At 34.1% G+C, this 14,133-nt stretch overlaps 1 protein-coding gene across 6 annotated transcripts in view; it reads left to right on the top strand.

Moving 5' to 3' along the window:
* The window catches only part of MICU3 (mitochondrial calcium uptake family member 3), a 50,358-nt gene extending 38,022 nt beyond the window's left edge, over positions 1-12,336 (top strand). For 3 of the 6 annotated variants that reach the window (XM_069855978.1, XM_069855977.1, XM_069855973.1), the window contains 4 exons: positions 918-1,026; positions 1,902-2,059; positions 4,970-5,044; positions 9,952-12,336. In XM_069855978.1, coding sequence (XP_069712079.1) covers positions 918-1,026; positions 1,902-2,059; positions 4,970-5,038 — 336 coding nt within the window. In that variant the 3' untranslated portion in view covers positions 5,039-5,044; positions 9,952-12,336. The remainder of the gene's footprint in view (positions 1-917; positions 1,027-1,901; positions 2,060-4,969; positions 5,045-9,951) is intronic. The other 3 variants (XM_069855976.1, XM_069855975.1, XM_069855972.1) reach the window with 1 other exon arrangement.
* The last annotated feature ends 1,797 nt before the right edge of the window (positions 12,337-14,133 follow it).

Here is a 14,133-nt window from a genome sequence, read left to right as displayed (position 1 = left end):
CCTACTTCATTGTTTTCTGTTTTCCATCATACCGCAATGACTATGTGTATCTTTGAGGAGAGAGGTAGGTCAAGATTTTAGTTAAAGGAGGCCAGCGAGATGAATGTTTGACAAAAAATGCCTCCCATTTTCAGAATGCCTGACAGAACATGGAGAATGAGATACAGGGAATGGTCTTGGCTTAATTCAAAGTCTCTGTTTAAGGTCTCTTTCAAAATTGATTTAGAGATATTTTATTGGGTTTTTTGACTTGTAGCTAAGATGGGAGTAAAGCAGAATGGATATCATAATGAAAGAAGAAATTAAGCTCTTCTAACAACAGCACTTTGAGAGAAACTTTCACAGGAGATATTCTAATTTCTGGTCAAAATGCAAAAGATTTTTTTAAAAGCTGAACTAACCTTGCAATAGTTGATACTTGGAGTATCAGCTGAAGAGACTTGAGTGTCTAAATCTAGATGTGTAAAAAATTGACCTTTAAGTACAGAGCTCAAGTTAGGTCATAACATGTATTTATGAATGTATTCAATGAATTTATGTGAGCGCTCACACTCTCAGATATAGTGGTTTGCAGTACTAAAAATATTCTAATATTCATGCAAACCTAGATTTTTACTTTAAATATTAACTGCTGTATTGTAATAATCTTCGAATTCTTAAAAATTGCCTTAAGCAATGGAACAACATTTTTGGTGAGAATTGCCATCCATTGCAGTGCAAAGAGGAAAGATATCTTGCATTCCTCAGAAGAATCCAATTCTTTACTTGATTGACTTTAAGTACAAATCTTTGGTTTTTTCAGTGAATGTAGTGTCTGTTTTTAAATGAAGTAGACATATGTAACTGCAAGGTTAGTTTATTTAGTTGTCATCACTACTGATTATTCTTATGGTGCTTATTGTTCTTCTGGTTTTTAGGGCATCACATTTGATGAGTTTAGATCATTTTTCCAATTCTTGAACAACCTAGAAGACTTTGCAATTGCAATGCAAATGTATAATTTTGCCAGTCGTTCCATAGGTCAAGGTAAGTATATTTTTTATAAAAATCTGTTGATAAAGATATAGAATTGGTGACAAAAATGTTTTGTAATTCCCTGTTTGTAGTTTTAGTGTCTCAGGTGAAAGACTAAGAAGGCTAAGACTCCAGCTTTGAGAGAAGACTTGATCATGTAAGAGATATGATAAAGCTTTATCATGTAAGTGGTGGATAAGCCGAGGGCAAAATAGTTGGTCACCAAATCCTACATACAGGAGTTCAGAGACACTTGATGACACCAATAAGAGATCAGTGGAATCTGGCTTTCTATGAAGATTGTAGAAGCAAACAGTGTCAGAAGGTTTGAAGAGGGATTAGACAGATTTTTTGAACAAATCAGTAAGTGGATGCTGAAAGAACTGGGTGGGTATGTACTGACTGAAATCCTTAATGCAACAGGTGCTTGGGCTGTGCAAGGTGAAGAATATGTGAAGTGCTCAGACTTGTGTACTCTCCTCAATTATCGTCTTCCCAGATCTAACAGCATAAACCTACCCTATGTGGTCTTACCAAACTAGTACACTGTTTTCTCTGTGCTCTATTTCTTAGGTTCTGTTTTGTGTCAATTAAGTAGATGCCACAAGTATATATGTGATGTAGGTTTAATTATGATTTTCTAATTTTGTTATTACATATAGTATAGTGAATGGACTGTAATCTTTTGTGTGAAATAACTGATAACAGTTAAGCAGTATCACTTCATATCAGTTGAGAAGTACTTGGTTTAGAACTGTTATAGTTTTCACATTTTCTTATTTTTCAAATGTTTGTGAAAACTCGAGTTAAAAGTTTACTTCAATTTCATAATATGTCGTAGGATTAAATTAATGTTTTTTTTTTCTTCTGATGTTCTCTTCATGCAGATGAATTCAAACGTGCTGTGTATGTAGCCACAGGTGTGAAGCTTTCACCACATTTAGTAAACACAGTGTTCAAGATCTTTGATGTTGACAGAGATGACCAGTTGAGTTACAAAGAATTTATCGGCATTATGAAAGACAGACTCAATCGAGGGTTTAGGGTAAGGATTCCATTTTTTGTAATTATCTGAGTTGATTTCACTACGTACCACTACTTACTGTAGCATCTGTAACACCAGTCAGTTGTAAACTAGCGGTGTGTATGTGTAAAGACAGATGTTTTACAGAAATCCTGAACCAGTTTTTAAGACAAATTCCTTCTTATATTCTTGATTTTTTTATTAGAAAGCAATACATAGAGGACATAATGTACCTTTGTAGTACACAAGCCAAACTGGAGATGAGAAATCCTCTGCATCTGGTCATTTCTTCTGTATTGTGTAATTGATAGATCTGCATTAAGACTTTTAACAAAGGTAGCTATTATGTTTGGGTTGTTTCCAGGGAAATGAGTTTGTCTTTCTCAAACTTGGGCAGTTTAAAGGTCAACCATCAGCCTTTCTAAAACGTTATTTAGAATATGAACTGTTGATAATGACTGTTGGAAAGAGTTGAAGCAGAAGATAGTTTTAATTCTCAAATAATGAGTTAGTGAATTTGTGCTGAACATTCCTATACTCTAGTTCAAGGTTGCTTTTTATAATCTAATCCTGTATCTAATATATTAATTAAACAAGCTAGAGAGCAGAAAATTACTTTCAGAAAATTCTCATAGGAAACAAGCTGGTAAATCATGCTTTTGACTTTTAGGTGAATGTACAGGCCTTGCTGCCCTCTTCAGGTTCTGTGTAGTGCAAGAATATTTTATAGTAGCAGAAAAATGTTTAGAGTATCATCTAATAAAAGTCACATTTCTTTCTTCATACGACAGGTATTAACATTTCTAACTAAATGTAAATGGGTCTTCTTACTGACAGCCTAATCCCTTAAATATACATCTTAATCTGTATTACGGTTCCTAAATTCACATTTCAGTATGTCATTTCTGTAATGTAATTTTAATCATTTTCAGTTAACTTCCTAAATATAATCTTAGAATTTCCTGTGAAGTGGTGTTGAGTCTAATAGTTTACTTGTTATTTTTGTAATTCCTTTTATTATGGTGTGGGAATGATGATTGTTTCATAACCGTTTCAAGATGTTCAGCTATATGTTTTAATTGTTTACTAATTGTAATTGTGCAGTGTATGTTAATTTAACCAGAAAACAGTCTGCTTACTAAGTAATTCTTGTAAATGTATTACATGTTTCTATTTCACAAAACACATGACAAAAATCACATATGATCTGTAAGAACTGATATCACTCAGCACTATTCAGCCTTATGCATGTACCTTTCTTTTGCATAGGCCACTATAAAATATTCCAGTGGTCTGTAAAAGAATAGCCACAGGTGTTCAGAAGAATAGCACCGTCTTTCATAAATTATATATCTTAATTTTAATTTGCATAGGACATGGTCATGATTTGGTCATGGAATTCAGTTATATTCAGACATGCCTACATGCAGACTTCTTAGGTTATTCAGAAAAATGCATTTCTTCACTGATCAGTAATATTCCATGACAATCACAGTACCAAACTTAGGAATTACCATTTCTAGCAAGTTTTCACAAGTGCCACACAAACCTGATTTTTCCAAGAGTGGGTCATAGTAAAATCTCTGCAAAAATTGCCTTTCGAGTTTAATAAAACAACTCCTACCCACCTCAGTTTTGGTTTAGAATGAAAAGAAGAAAACACATGAGGATCTTTTGCCTGAAACAAATTGATTGAAAGTTTCATTAATTGCTTCCTATTGTTTGTACGCAGTTACACAGTAGCTTGGTGTGGCCGGCACAATAAATTTGCCTTCTTGCTCCTACAGTGTGGAGGGCTCAAGTACTGTCTTGTCTAAATCAAAACTAACAAATCACTAACCTTTTATTTTGTTAATAACTGTGTTTCAAGTTCACATTAAGATTTGGTCAGTTCCATTATATGGGTAAAGATCATGATGCCCTCTGCTTATGCAGTATTTTATAGCAATGTGGAAATTTTTGCCATGAGAGATTTGAACTTGTTTTTAAAGTGTAATTGCCTGATTTTAATGTTAAATATCCTACAATTAATGTCTGCCCAAATCAATGTACTCTCTAATTATCATTCTAAAAACTCCTAAAAATAACAGGCCTTTTATATAGGCCTATGATTTGAAGAATGATTTTGCAATTAACATTTTATACTTAGTAATTCAATTTATTTAAATTCGTTTTACTAAAATGTTTGCCCAGAAGAATCTTGAAGCATCGCAGAGCTTGATAGTAGGACCATATGTTTTCAAAAAGGACATTTTGTAGTTATATAGTCTGACTAAAGCAAACATATTTAAGAGCAAAAAGTTACACAAGTCCCATGAAACTAGAGTGTGCTGAAAGGTCAGTACCTACCATCTTTGTTCTATTTAAAAGCTTAGCTCTGAACTTGAGGAAGGTCAGGTATTACCCCTTATAGAAACATAATAAATACTCATTTTAACATGTTTTAGATATGCTTTTGGAAAAGTAAATGTCTTAAATAGTCCATCAAATGGAATTTCTGTCTTTCTGGAATACAGTTTTATAATCTGAAACCTTTTTTGGTTTTAGTAGTTTGAAACAAACTAGTATATTGAGCTGCCCTCAAGTGGTCAGTCAGAGTATTGCCATGAATTTACTAAAGCGTGCGAACATGAAAAGCTTTATTTTTTGCTTGTTGTTTGGATTAGAGTTAGTTCTTTTCTTTTTTTCAATTTAAGAATATGTAAGAAGATTCCCTTTCCTTTATAAATTAATTTTTTTTAACTGAAAGATTTGGATCTTAGTGACTGAATGATAAACATTTTAGCTGGCACATACTATAATGTACCTTCTAGCTATTTGTCACTTAAAGTCATTTTTTTGTATTTTCATGATACCGTTGTCTTATGCTTACTTCTGGCTGCCTTCACATGTTGTCTGCATCTGCGCACTTCTCCATCTTCTGCTCCACAGGGCTACAAACCTATACAGAGGTACACTACTTTCAAATCCTGCGTGAGGAAGGAACTCTATAGCAGATAAATGACGGTATGTGTTAGCTGCCCAGTCTGAGTGTGCTGGCATGCTTGCAGGAATGGCTGAATGTTAAACTGTCACTGCTTTGTTTCCTGTTCCAAAATTTGAGAATAGGTTATCTGACTGTAAGCAGTGTAGTAGCTCAAAGCGTCATGTTGTGGTTTTCTCTGGAGCAATACAATTGTATTCTGGAGCTGGCAATGACTGACTCACACTGTCACTGTTTTGTAAGCCCACTGAGATTTTGTACTATGTTTGAAATAAGGAAAAATATTCTTTCATAGTTTCTGTTGCTGTTTCTGTCTGTCCTGTGACCACTTTTCAAGTAATTTCTCAGATACCCATAGATAATAAGTATTTACCAATGAAGATCTTAGAGGCAGATTTTTCTTCCTTAGTCTGTTAGTAACTTGATTCTACTTTGATTTATACAGTTACGCTTCTGAACACAGTAATGTGGTTTAGCCTCAATTAATGCTAAACCAGCAATTTTCAAAAACTGGCACTGTGCCCACACATGACCACCATGGCTGTTTCTGCATATCCACTACATGAATATTCGTTCTCACAGTTAGATTGTACCGTGGGTTTCAGTGTAAAAACTGGCAGGTGCTTAATATGTTGCCATATAGTGAAACTTTCTGCCACATATCATATACCTTTCCTGTTGTGCCTTACTGAGCACCTGTATGCCAGTGAGCATGCTGGGCTGCAGGATTAAATCTTTCTTCCCTAACTGTGAAACAGCATGGGAGGGAAGGAATGCAGGTACATTAAACAGATGTTTCTTAGATCCTGTTTATTTGAGGTGATGGTTGGCTATGAACTATTAACAATTTTAAAAATTATACTTTCTCTTCAAGAGTATAATTTACATACTTGTGCCAATATGTGAGTAACAGAAGAGGAAGTTTGAGCTTAACAAAGCATCTGGTATCTCCACCTGATTAATGGGAAGTGTAAATGACAAATGAAGTAGTTAAAACAATGTTTTAGTAATCCAGTTTACCAGTCACATGAGAAGTAATTCATGGCTTTAGATTAATTTTATATAATTTCATCTTTTTGAAACTTTTGGCTCTTCCTTTCTTCCTCTCCCATGTCTTTCTAAAAATCATTCTTTTAGGACTACTTTGTTTTTTTGTCCCCAGTAATTCTGCCACAGCCTACATTGTAATTGCATATAAAGTACTGTTTAAACTGGTAACTTTTCAGGATAGGGAACAGTTTTTACAGGAAAACTGGCAAAATCTTACGCAGTCAGAATACTTTCCTAATAATTGTATTGAAGGGTATGGGACCATCTGCAACAAAATGCAGTGTGACAGAAAATAATCCAATGTCCAATAATTAAGGCAAATTAAATCTTCTTGGTGACAAAAAGAGAGATGGTGGTAAAAGCATCAAGTTTTTATATCTGGACTCTGTAAGAGATCTGAACTCGGGTAACTCATTCATCTGCTGAGATGGGGAAAAAAAAATACAGTGGAGATTTACAAAGGGAGATTTTTGTTCACTCTATAAAGTCATTGTCAAGAAGAAGAGTTGAAGTTGAATAATGATATGTCTCCGCTATGCACTGTGAGACGGTATGGAGAAACCAGGTTAGTTCTCACTGCACTGCCTGGCTACAGGAAGCCTCACTGACATAGTGCAGAGGTTGCTGGTTATCTACCCTGTTGTATTTTCCACCTGGAGCTCCTGGATGCTGTAGCAAGACTGCATCTGGTACCAAAGCTTGTTTGTATAGGACTGTATCAGATATGTTACCTGTGCACTGAAGAATACAGTGTAAACCTCATCTAGAAATATTCCTTCTTTCTTGCAGACACATTAGTCAGCTACTGCTCTTCACTTGAGCAGCTGCTCCTTGTCTCCTGTGATGAATTACAGTGACATTCAGTTCTTAGCTAGAGAGCCTCTTTGTGAAAAACGTTACATAATGTATAGTATTTCTTCAGGTTTGTTGTAGATATTTATTGAAGATTGTTGAAAGTGTCAGTTAATGGAAATGGAAACTTTAGCCAAAACATGTGAAGTGATTTGGAGTTAGTTGTTGTGGAGGAGAACAGAACTAATTCTGCTTTGCCATACAGCGTGGAGCAAAGATTTACATAACTCTAAAAATAATTATTTTCTATTTAGTCTACAGATTGAAAAGGTAATAAAGACAGAGTCATAGGAGATTTGAAATTGAAGAATTTCCGTTGAGTAATTAAATTTCAGTCTGATGTACGAATAAACACATAGAAGTATGTGAATAAGAGAAGTCTTCTGCAATTACATTCCAAAGTTAGGTGCAAAACAATAACACTTAATTTTACTTTGTTCCAAATATAAACGTACAGATCATTGTCTGTGTTTTGATATGCTTTCTATGGTAAACATGGAACTCTGATAAAAAAGATCAAGATACTTGGCATGCATATCACAGATTATACCATATTTTGAATCTGCCCCCCAAAAAAGGATAAACAGCACATTGTGTTGTACATTATGTATCTCTGAATTGCATTAATGCAATTTACGTCACACCATAAAAAATATACTCTTATAATAAATAATGAAAATGTCTCCTTGGGGAACAACTGTACAATCTCTGTGTGGTCCAGACAGATGGTAATGTTCATGGAGAGCTTGTCTTTCTACAGTGCTCTCCATGCAGGACACAGAGCCTCACTGCGCATGGGCAGATATTCTTTTGTATATATTGTAGGAAGAACAGAAAAGAACATGTTAGGTAAGTGCCAAACAGATCTGAGAGGAGAGCTCTATTTTGAATGCCTTATAGAAGGTTTATCTAGGAAATTTCTAACAAAACCTTTAAAAGAGGGATGCTAGAGTCCAACTTCAGGAGGGATTCAAGTCCGTCTGCGAGTTCTGGTTGCTGAACTATTTTTTGCTCAGAACATGTAATAGATACTTAATTTATAATTCCAGTTTTGTGCACTTATATGTCACAATTTTAAATCTAGAAAAGAAGTTGTAAGTCCCAGTGTTTTCTGGAAAATTTTATGATTTTTGCACTAAAAGAGCTATTTTCTAAAGGTTCTGAATTTTGTGATTTTGTGGAGCTTCTACATTTCTGATTAAAGGTTTTTAGGAAGTAATAGTTAATAGCTACAAACAGAGTCTGGGGAGTGCTTGGGAAAGGAAATTTCACTTCAAGAAAGACAGGAAAGGCTCACGGGTGGATCCAGAACCTCTTTGCTAGTCATGTTTCAAAAATAAATTACTGTTGTCTATAAATACTTCATTCAGTCAAGCAACATTAAGATGTGCTATGTAGTTAATATTTTGAAAGCATTTAATTTCCATACTTTGCTAATATACAGTAGTTTAATACATCTGTCCTATAAGAGATGGCTTTAAAAAACTGAAGAGGTTGTTGCTTACCTGTTCTTCAAAGCAAATAACATGGGAAGTGTGTTATAGGTGTACCTGACTTATCTTACAGAATTAACTGGAAATTAAAGAACCCAGGGGTTTGATCCTAAAACTGACTAGACCCTTAAAAACATACCTGGGTACAGTGAGAGGAATATGTTCCTGTGAAAGCATTGCAAAGTATATGACAAAATGTTCTTTCTATGGATTTGGTACCCTGGAAGTACATACAACAGCAGTGTCTGCGTTAAGGAGAAATAAGTAGATGAACAGATAATGTACTTCAGTGTTTCCTTTACTGATTTTCATGAACAATTCTCTGAACCTGTTTCATAAAATAGAAAAAATACGTGCATAGCTCAAAGCACTGGCAAATTAACTGAAGGTGCTTTCCTTAAATAATGCAATGCATTTTGGAAATAATGGATTTTTTTCCTATTATTTACTGTAAATCTCAACTAAATTATGTATTCATGTAAGTATTGGTTTTAATATTTCATTTAAAGCCTGGATTTTATACCAAAGTGGATTAGATTGTTTTCTGAATATTTAGAACTTCTGCATAACGTTTTATGCTTTTTAATTATACAAGTACTAAGAGTAAATGAAATGTAGGCGTCACAGTCTAATGGTTGGTGTTAATATGTTGCAGTGCCGCGGTATTTTTAACTTCTTCCCTCAGTTCAACCAAAACAAGCTGTTAGACAATCTCCTACCTTGCACTGTAACCATTTAACTCCAGATACTGGACATAATTTCTAAGATGAAATACAATTTAAGATTACTTGTAAATGCTTCTGACTTACCCACAATTAAAATTCCTTTTCCTTACTTAGCTTCTTTCCCCACTTGATGTAATATTTAGCCCCTCTGCAGCTTTCTGTACTCATTGTCAAAATAGGCTTCTGAAATTAGGAATAGCAAAAGTAATAATGAGACCTAGTGATAACTACAGACCACACAGAGTATAGTGAATCACCCAGGCCAGCCTTTGGATGATACTGCTCTCCGTTCAGCAGGTACTTATTAATGTCTATGAACTACAATGCAGTTCAGGATTAAGATAACCTAGTATAAAGAAGCTTTTGTGTCATCTGCCTATTTTGTATCTGGCTTTTGCCAACGCCTCAGTTTCGTGAACATCAACAATTTTCTGTGCTTTTTATTTGGTGGTACAGGTGAATTTTTAGTACATTGTTGACATGAAGAAGCAAGAAACAAAACTAGTGAGAGACTAGTACATACCTGAAGAAAGAGGAAATCCTTTCTTACAGCTTTTAATATACATAGGCTATTTGTTGAATGCTAACTGTGTGCTGTGAGGTGAGGATGTATTTTGTATAGTTAACCTGTGTCTGAATTTATAACCCTCATTTTACAGAAGTACTTCTGAGCCATAGAAGTATATGTTCTTTCATGATTTTAATATTAAACCTATATCTACTGTGTATGAATCTGAGTAAAATTTAATATAATATTAAGAAATGTAGTGAACGATATCGTTTTCAACTGTATGTTTTCACTTTTCACAGGAGACTCCAAAGTATGGTTTGACAGAATATTACTCTTGTGTGATGACTGTAACCAGTGAACATCTCAGAGATCTATGGAAACAATTTCGGAGACGAGATATGCTGAGATAAAGGAAGAAGGATTATCTGCACTGGCTAGAACTATTTATTCCTATGAATTTTTAACGAAGAACAAACTAACCCAGGTGAATTATGAATCTCCCATATGCAGTAAAAAACACAAGACTTCTTTTTCATTTAGTGTAGTGAACATAACTCTTACAAGCACTTTTAAGTATGTATTTTATTTGAACAACAAACCTGATAGGCAGAAGTATTTTTTTTTAAGAATACATTTTTAATACTATTTTTTATTATTTTGAGATATGTTTGTCATTTAAAATGAACAAAAAATAATTTCTGCACCTGAATAGGCAAACATTTTGGCAGTGAAGAGAAACTGCCTTACATCAGCTTAGACTGTGAATTTGCTTTGAGAAGAACACTATTAAATTGGGAATGAGAATACACTAAAACTCTTAACAATTATGTACTAGTTGAATGTACAAATTAAATTCTTAGATGCTAACAAAGCTGTTACTTTAAAAATAGTAAAGTTGTTACAGTTATAATGTGAATTATAGGTATTTACCTAGGAAAGGTACTGTATGGACTATAACGTTCAGATTATCCAAGTCTTACTAGTATGTGTATTAATTTATTCTTTAAAAAAATAGTACAGATTTTAAGATGGCTTATGAGCCATGTGTTGAAGAAAAGTCAAAATGTTTGAATTCATGTTAAATAACATGCTTTGTAATATTTATTATAAATTTTATTGTCATAAATGCACTTATATATTTCTGGTAGAGCAAAACTTCATGTGTTTTTTGTGAACAGCGCACTTTTATAATGATGTGGCATTGAGTAGAAATTACAGTTGTTTAATTCACTATTCTGGAATGAATTATCCGAAAAATAGATAAGTAACTTGTGTTTTTGTCAAAACAAAACATGAATGCATGCAGCAGTACAAAGCAACACTCACTAAGTAATATTATTTGAATATTAGACTTCAAATATTTGACGTAAATGAGGCCTTACAAAGGTTATGGAGACTGGAAGCAGCAAGTAGCTAACATGACCTTTCATGCTGCCCTCCTGTAGTTTTAAATGTTACTGAAACAGAGGTACAGGACACTGTAACATTTGCTTTTCATTTTCTCTAAATTTTTTCTTTGCTATTCAGGAGCAGCATTTTTCTTTACTCTCTTTCAAGATAACTGTTAGGTGGCATGAATTAAACCCAAACAAACACAGATATATCGCTCTTGAAAAGGTTCACTGGATATTAAATAAGTCTGTATCAATTTAGGAATAACCTGTGGCTTGAAGGATTTCTAACTGAGTACATACACACTAAAACTAATGTCACTAAATTATTATCAGAAAGGCAAATACCTGGTGGAGCCTGACAGTTAAAATAGTTTCCAATCTTTTATTGCTTCAACCACCTGTTACCAAAATTTTCAAAATTGTATTTAGTGTATGTGTTGCTCAATTATGTCTTACATTACATGTGAATAGAAAAGGTGTATAGCATTTGCGTAAGTATACTTAAGTTTAGAGATGTGTAATTTATAATAAGATTTCTCTCTGCCAAAAAATCAAAAAAAATTAAAAGGAAGATTTTTTTTTATTTTTTTTAAGAACTTCCACTCTAGGAATCTGGTGGGGGGGGGGGGGCGGGGGGAGTGCTATCTGCGGGTTTTTGTCTGAGAAAAAGCCATTTCAGAAAGCTTTTGAAGTATGCTACTTTAGCTACTTTAGTTAATTTTTCCTGATAAATACTTACCAGATTTCCACTTTGGTATCCTTAAACTACTGACAGCAAGAAAAATCAAATAAATTGGGATACAGACACAACAGCACATGAATAAGCTGCAATCTCTGTGTGATCATTTAGGGAATTAATTGTATTCAGTGTATCATCCTGGTATGCAGAACTGTCTCACTGCTTCTTGTCAGCACATGAGAAACACAATTTGCTAGTTCAGTGATGAAAGACAAAAATTGGGAAGAAAGAATAGTGAGTTATTGAAAGGGTTCCTCTCCTTCCTCTTCTTTTGCTACTGCCCACTCACAGTGATCCTCACCATCATCATTTTGCTCCTCCACTGCCCTAGGCAATAGTGCACTTTGCTTTTATGACTGGCTTGAGACAATGTTATCATTTTTCTATGTATTTCCTAACTATATTCACTTAATATAAAATAGAATGTGAAGGTGTCAGATTAGTTTTTAATAGTATTTTTTCTCATGTTTAATTATAAGTTATTTAATATAAATATGAATATATGCATATAATATTCTTGTTTATTTCAAAATAAATGCACTTGAAACTAATTTTCTTTGCAGTGTATATCATTCAAAATCTTTTGTCATAAAAAAAATCTTTTGGGGGGTAATATGAATGCACAAGTGCTTTGAATTAGAGGATTTCACCATCACAAAAAAAATAGACTTCGTTTCTTTTAGTTATTTGTTTAGATAGCTTTGCTTATCTGCCACAGAATTCTGTGTAAAAGAACTGGAAGTGCAAGGACAGACAGGTGAAAACAGTGCAGGGTAACGGGATGTGCCATCTGCTGTAGAGGCACCCCTTGGATAGGCAGCAGTCACTGTGCTCTATAAAACGTTATTCAAAACTTGCCAGATTTCTGGTGGCAGAGAAGATTTGTATGCTGCAACTAAATTATGTGAAAAGTTGCCTAAATAAAGGTGCTTTTTTAAAACAGCTCTTGTTCTTTTCCATAAGTGAAGAAAACTGTAGTAAGGTAAGAAGATACTCAGAGGATGCTTAGGAACTGCCCAGTGGTGCCTAGACCAGCTGTAAATTGTGATAAAATTATAAGTATTGCAGCTTTGGGTAGCTTTGTGAAGCCTACTGTTGTCTGAGCTCTGATGAATTTCTGATTCCTAGCAAAAGTATCCTGTACCCCAAGCTGCTGCCTGCTAAACTTCCGATGTTTAAGACTGTGCTGGCAGTTTTCCTTTTTGCACAGTTTGGCAGTAAGTTGTTACAAATTACATCCACCGCAAATTCGTATGTTTTATGACACATAATAAAGTTATCTGCCTGAAGAAAAAGAAATGCTATTTAACGGTGATGTGCATCAGATTGGTAGTCACACTGCCTGGTTTCTATAGTTCTCTTTTTTTTCCACCTAGAAATCAGGATAAGGATGCATTGAAATAAAGTGCCAAAAAAATTATGGAGGACATACTCACTTTGATTTGACATTGCATAATATTCTGTACACAATGATGTGTCTTGTTTTCATGTCCCACTGAGGATGCTTTCAAGATGGTCTCTAGCCAAAGAACTCGACTAACACTTGCAGAAGGAAAGGAGTTGGACCAAAAGTTCACTATTCAAAAATTAATCTGAAAAAAAAACCAATTTGTAGCAATACAGAGTCTGAACTCCCCTTAAAATCAAGCCAGAACTAATATGATTATTTTCTAATATAAATGAGGTCTGAATGTACAGTATTTTTCCCCATATCTGAAAATCCATGAAAACATTTGGCACACTAAACCTGTCAGCAGATGGTGCCCTTGGTTATATTATGTTCTTGTTCTTACATACACAATTCAATACATGGAGCTGCCCTTAAATCTGGAATGGGTAATGTTAGTGTTTACTACTAGTTTGACTCACAAAGTCCTCCCACAGAGGAATATTATTATTAGGTGGGAGCATTCCATAAAAATATTAATACTGACTTGAAAATTTTAATGTAAAATATCTCATTTTGTATATATAAAGATTCATAGAAGCAGCAATGTATTAAATGTATTTAAGTTTTAGTAATACATTCCTGTTTATTCAGTGTAAGCAAATAAACTATTATTTCTGGGGGTTTTTTAAACAAGTACACAGAGCTGAGTTACCTATTTACATGTCTATCTTAATTTTAAAAGAAGTGAAATTAAATTCATATCATTGCACAGGAACTTTTCTAGTTCCTGTTTCATAGCTATCCATTGCAAGTAGCTTTTCATCTACAGTTTTTTTCTGACAATAAATGTATAATCCTTCTTTTTAATCAGCCATGCTGTGTTTTTTAATAAGCGGTTTTCTGTTAAGTGGTTTCAGGTGATTTTGCTCAGGTGATGAGGTTGTTAGTTCTGGGTTGA

This window comes from Phaenicophaeus curvirostris, chromosome 4, assembly GCF_032191515.1.
Source record: "Phaenicophaeus curvirostris isolate KB17595 chromosome 4, BPBGC_Pcur_1.0, whole genome shotgun sequence".
NCBI classification, from domain to species: domain Eukaryota; kingdom Metazoa; phylum Chordata; class Aves; order Cuculiformes; family Cuculidae; genus Phaenicophaeus; species Phaenicophaeus curvirostris.
Note: the sequence above shows the minus strand (reverse complement) of the source record. Positions and strands in the feature narration are given on the sequence as shown.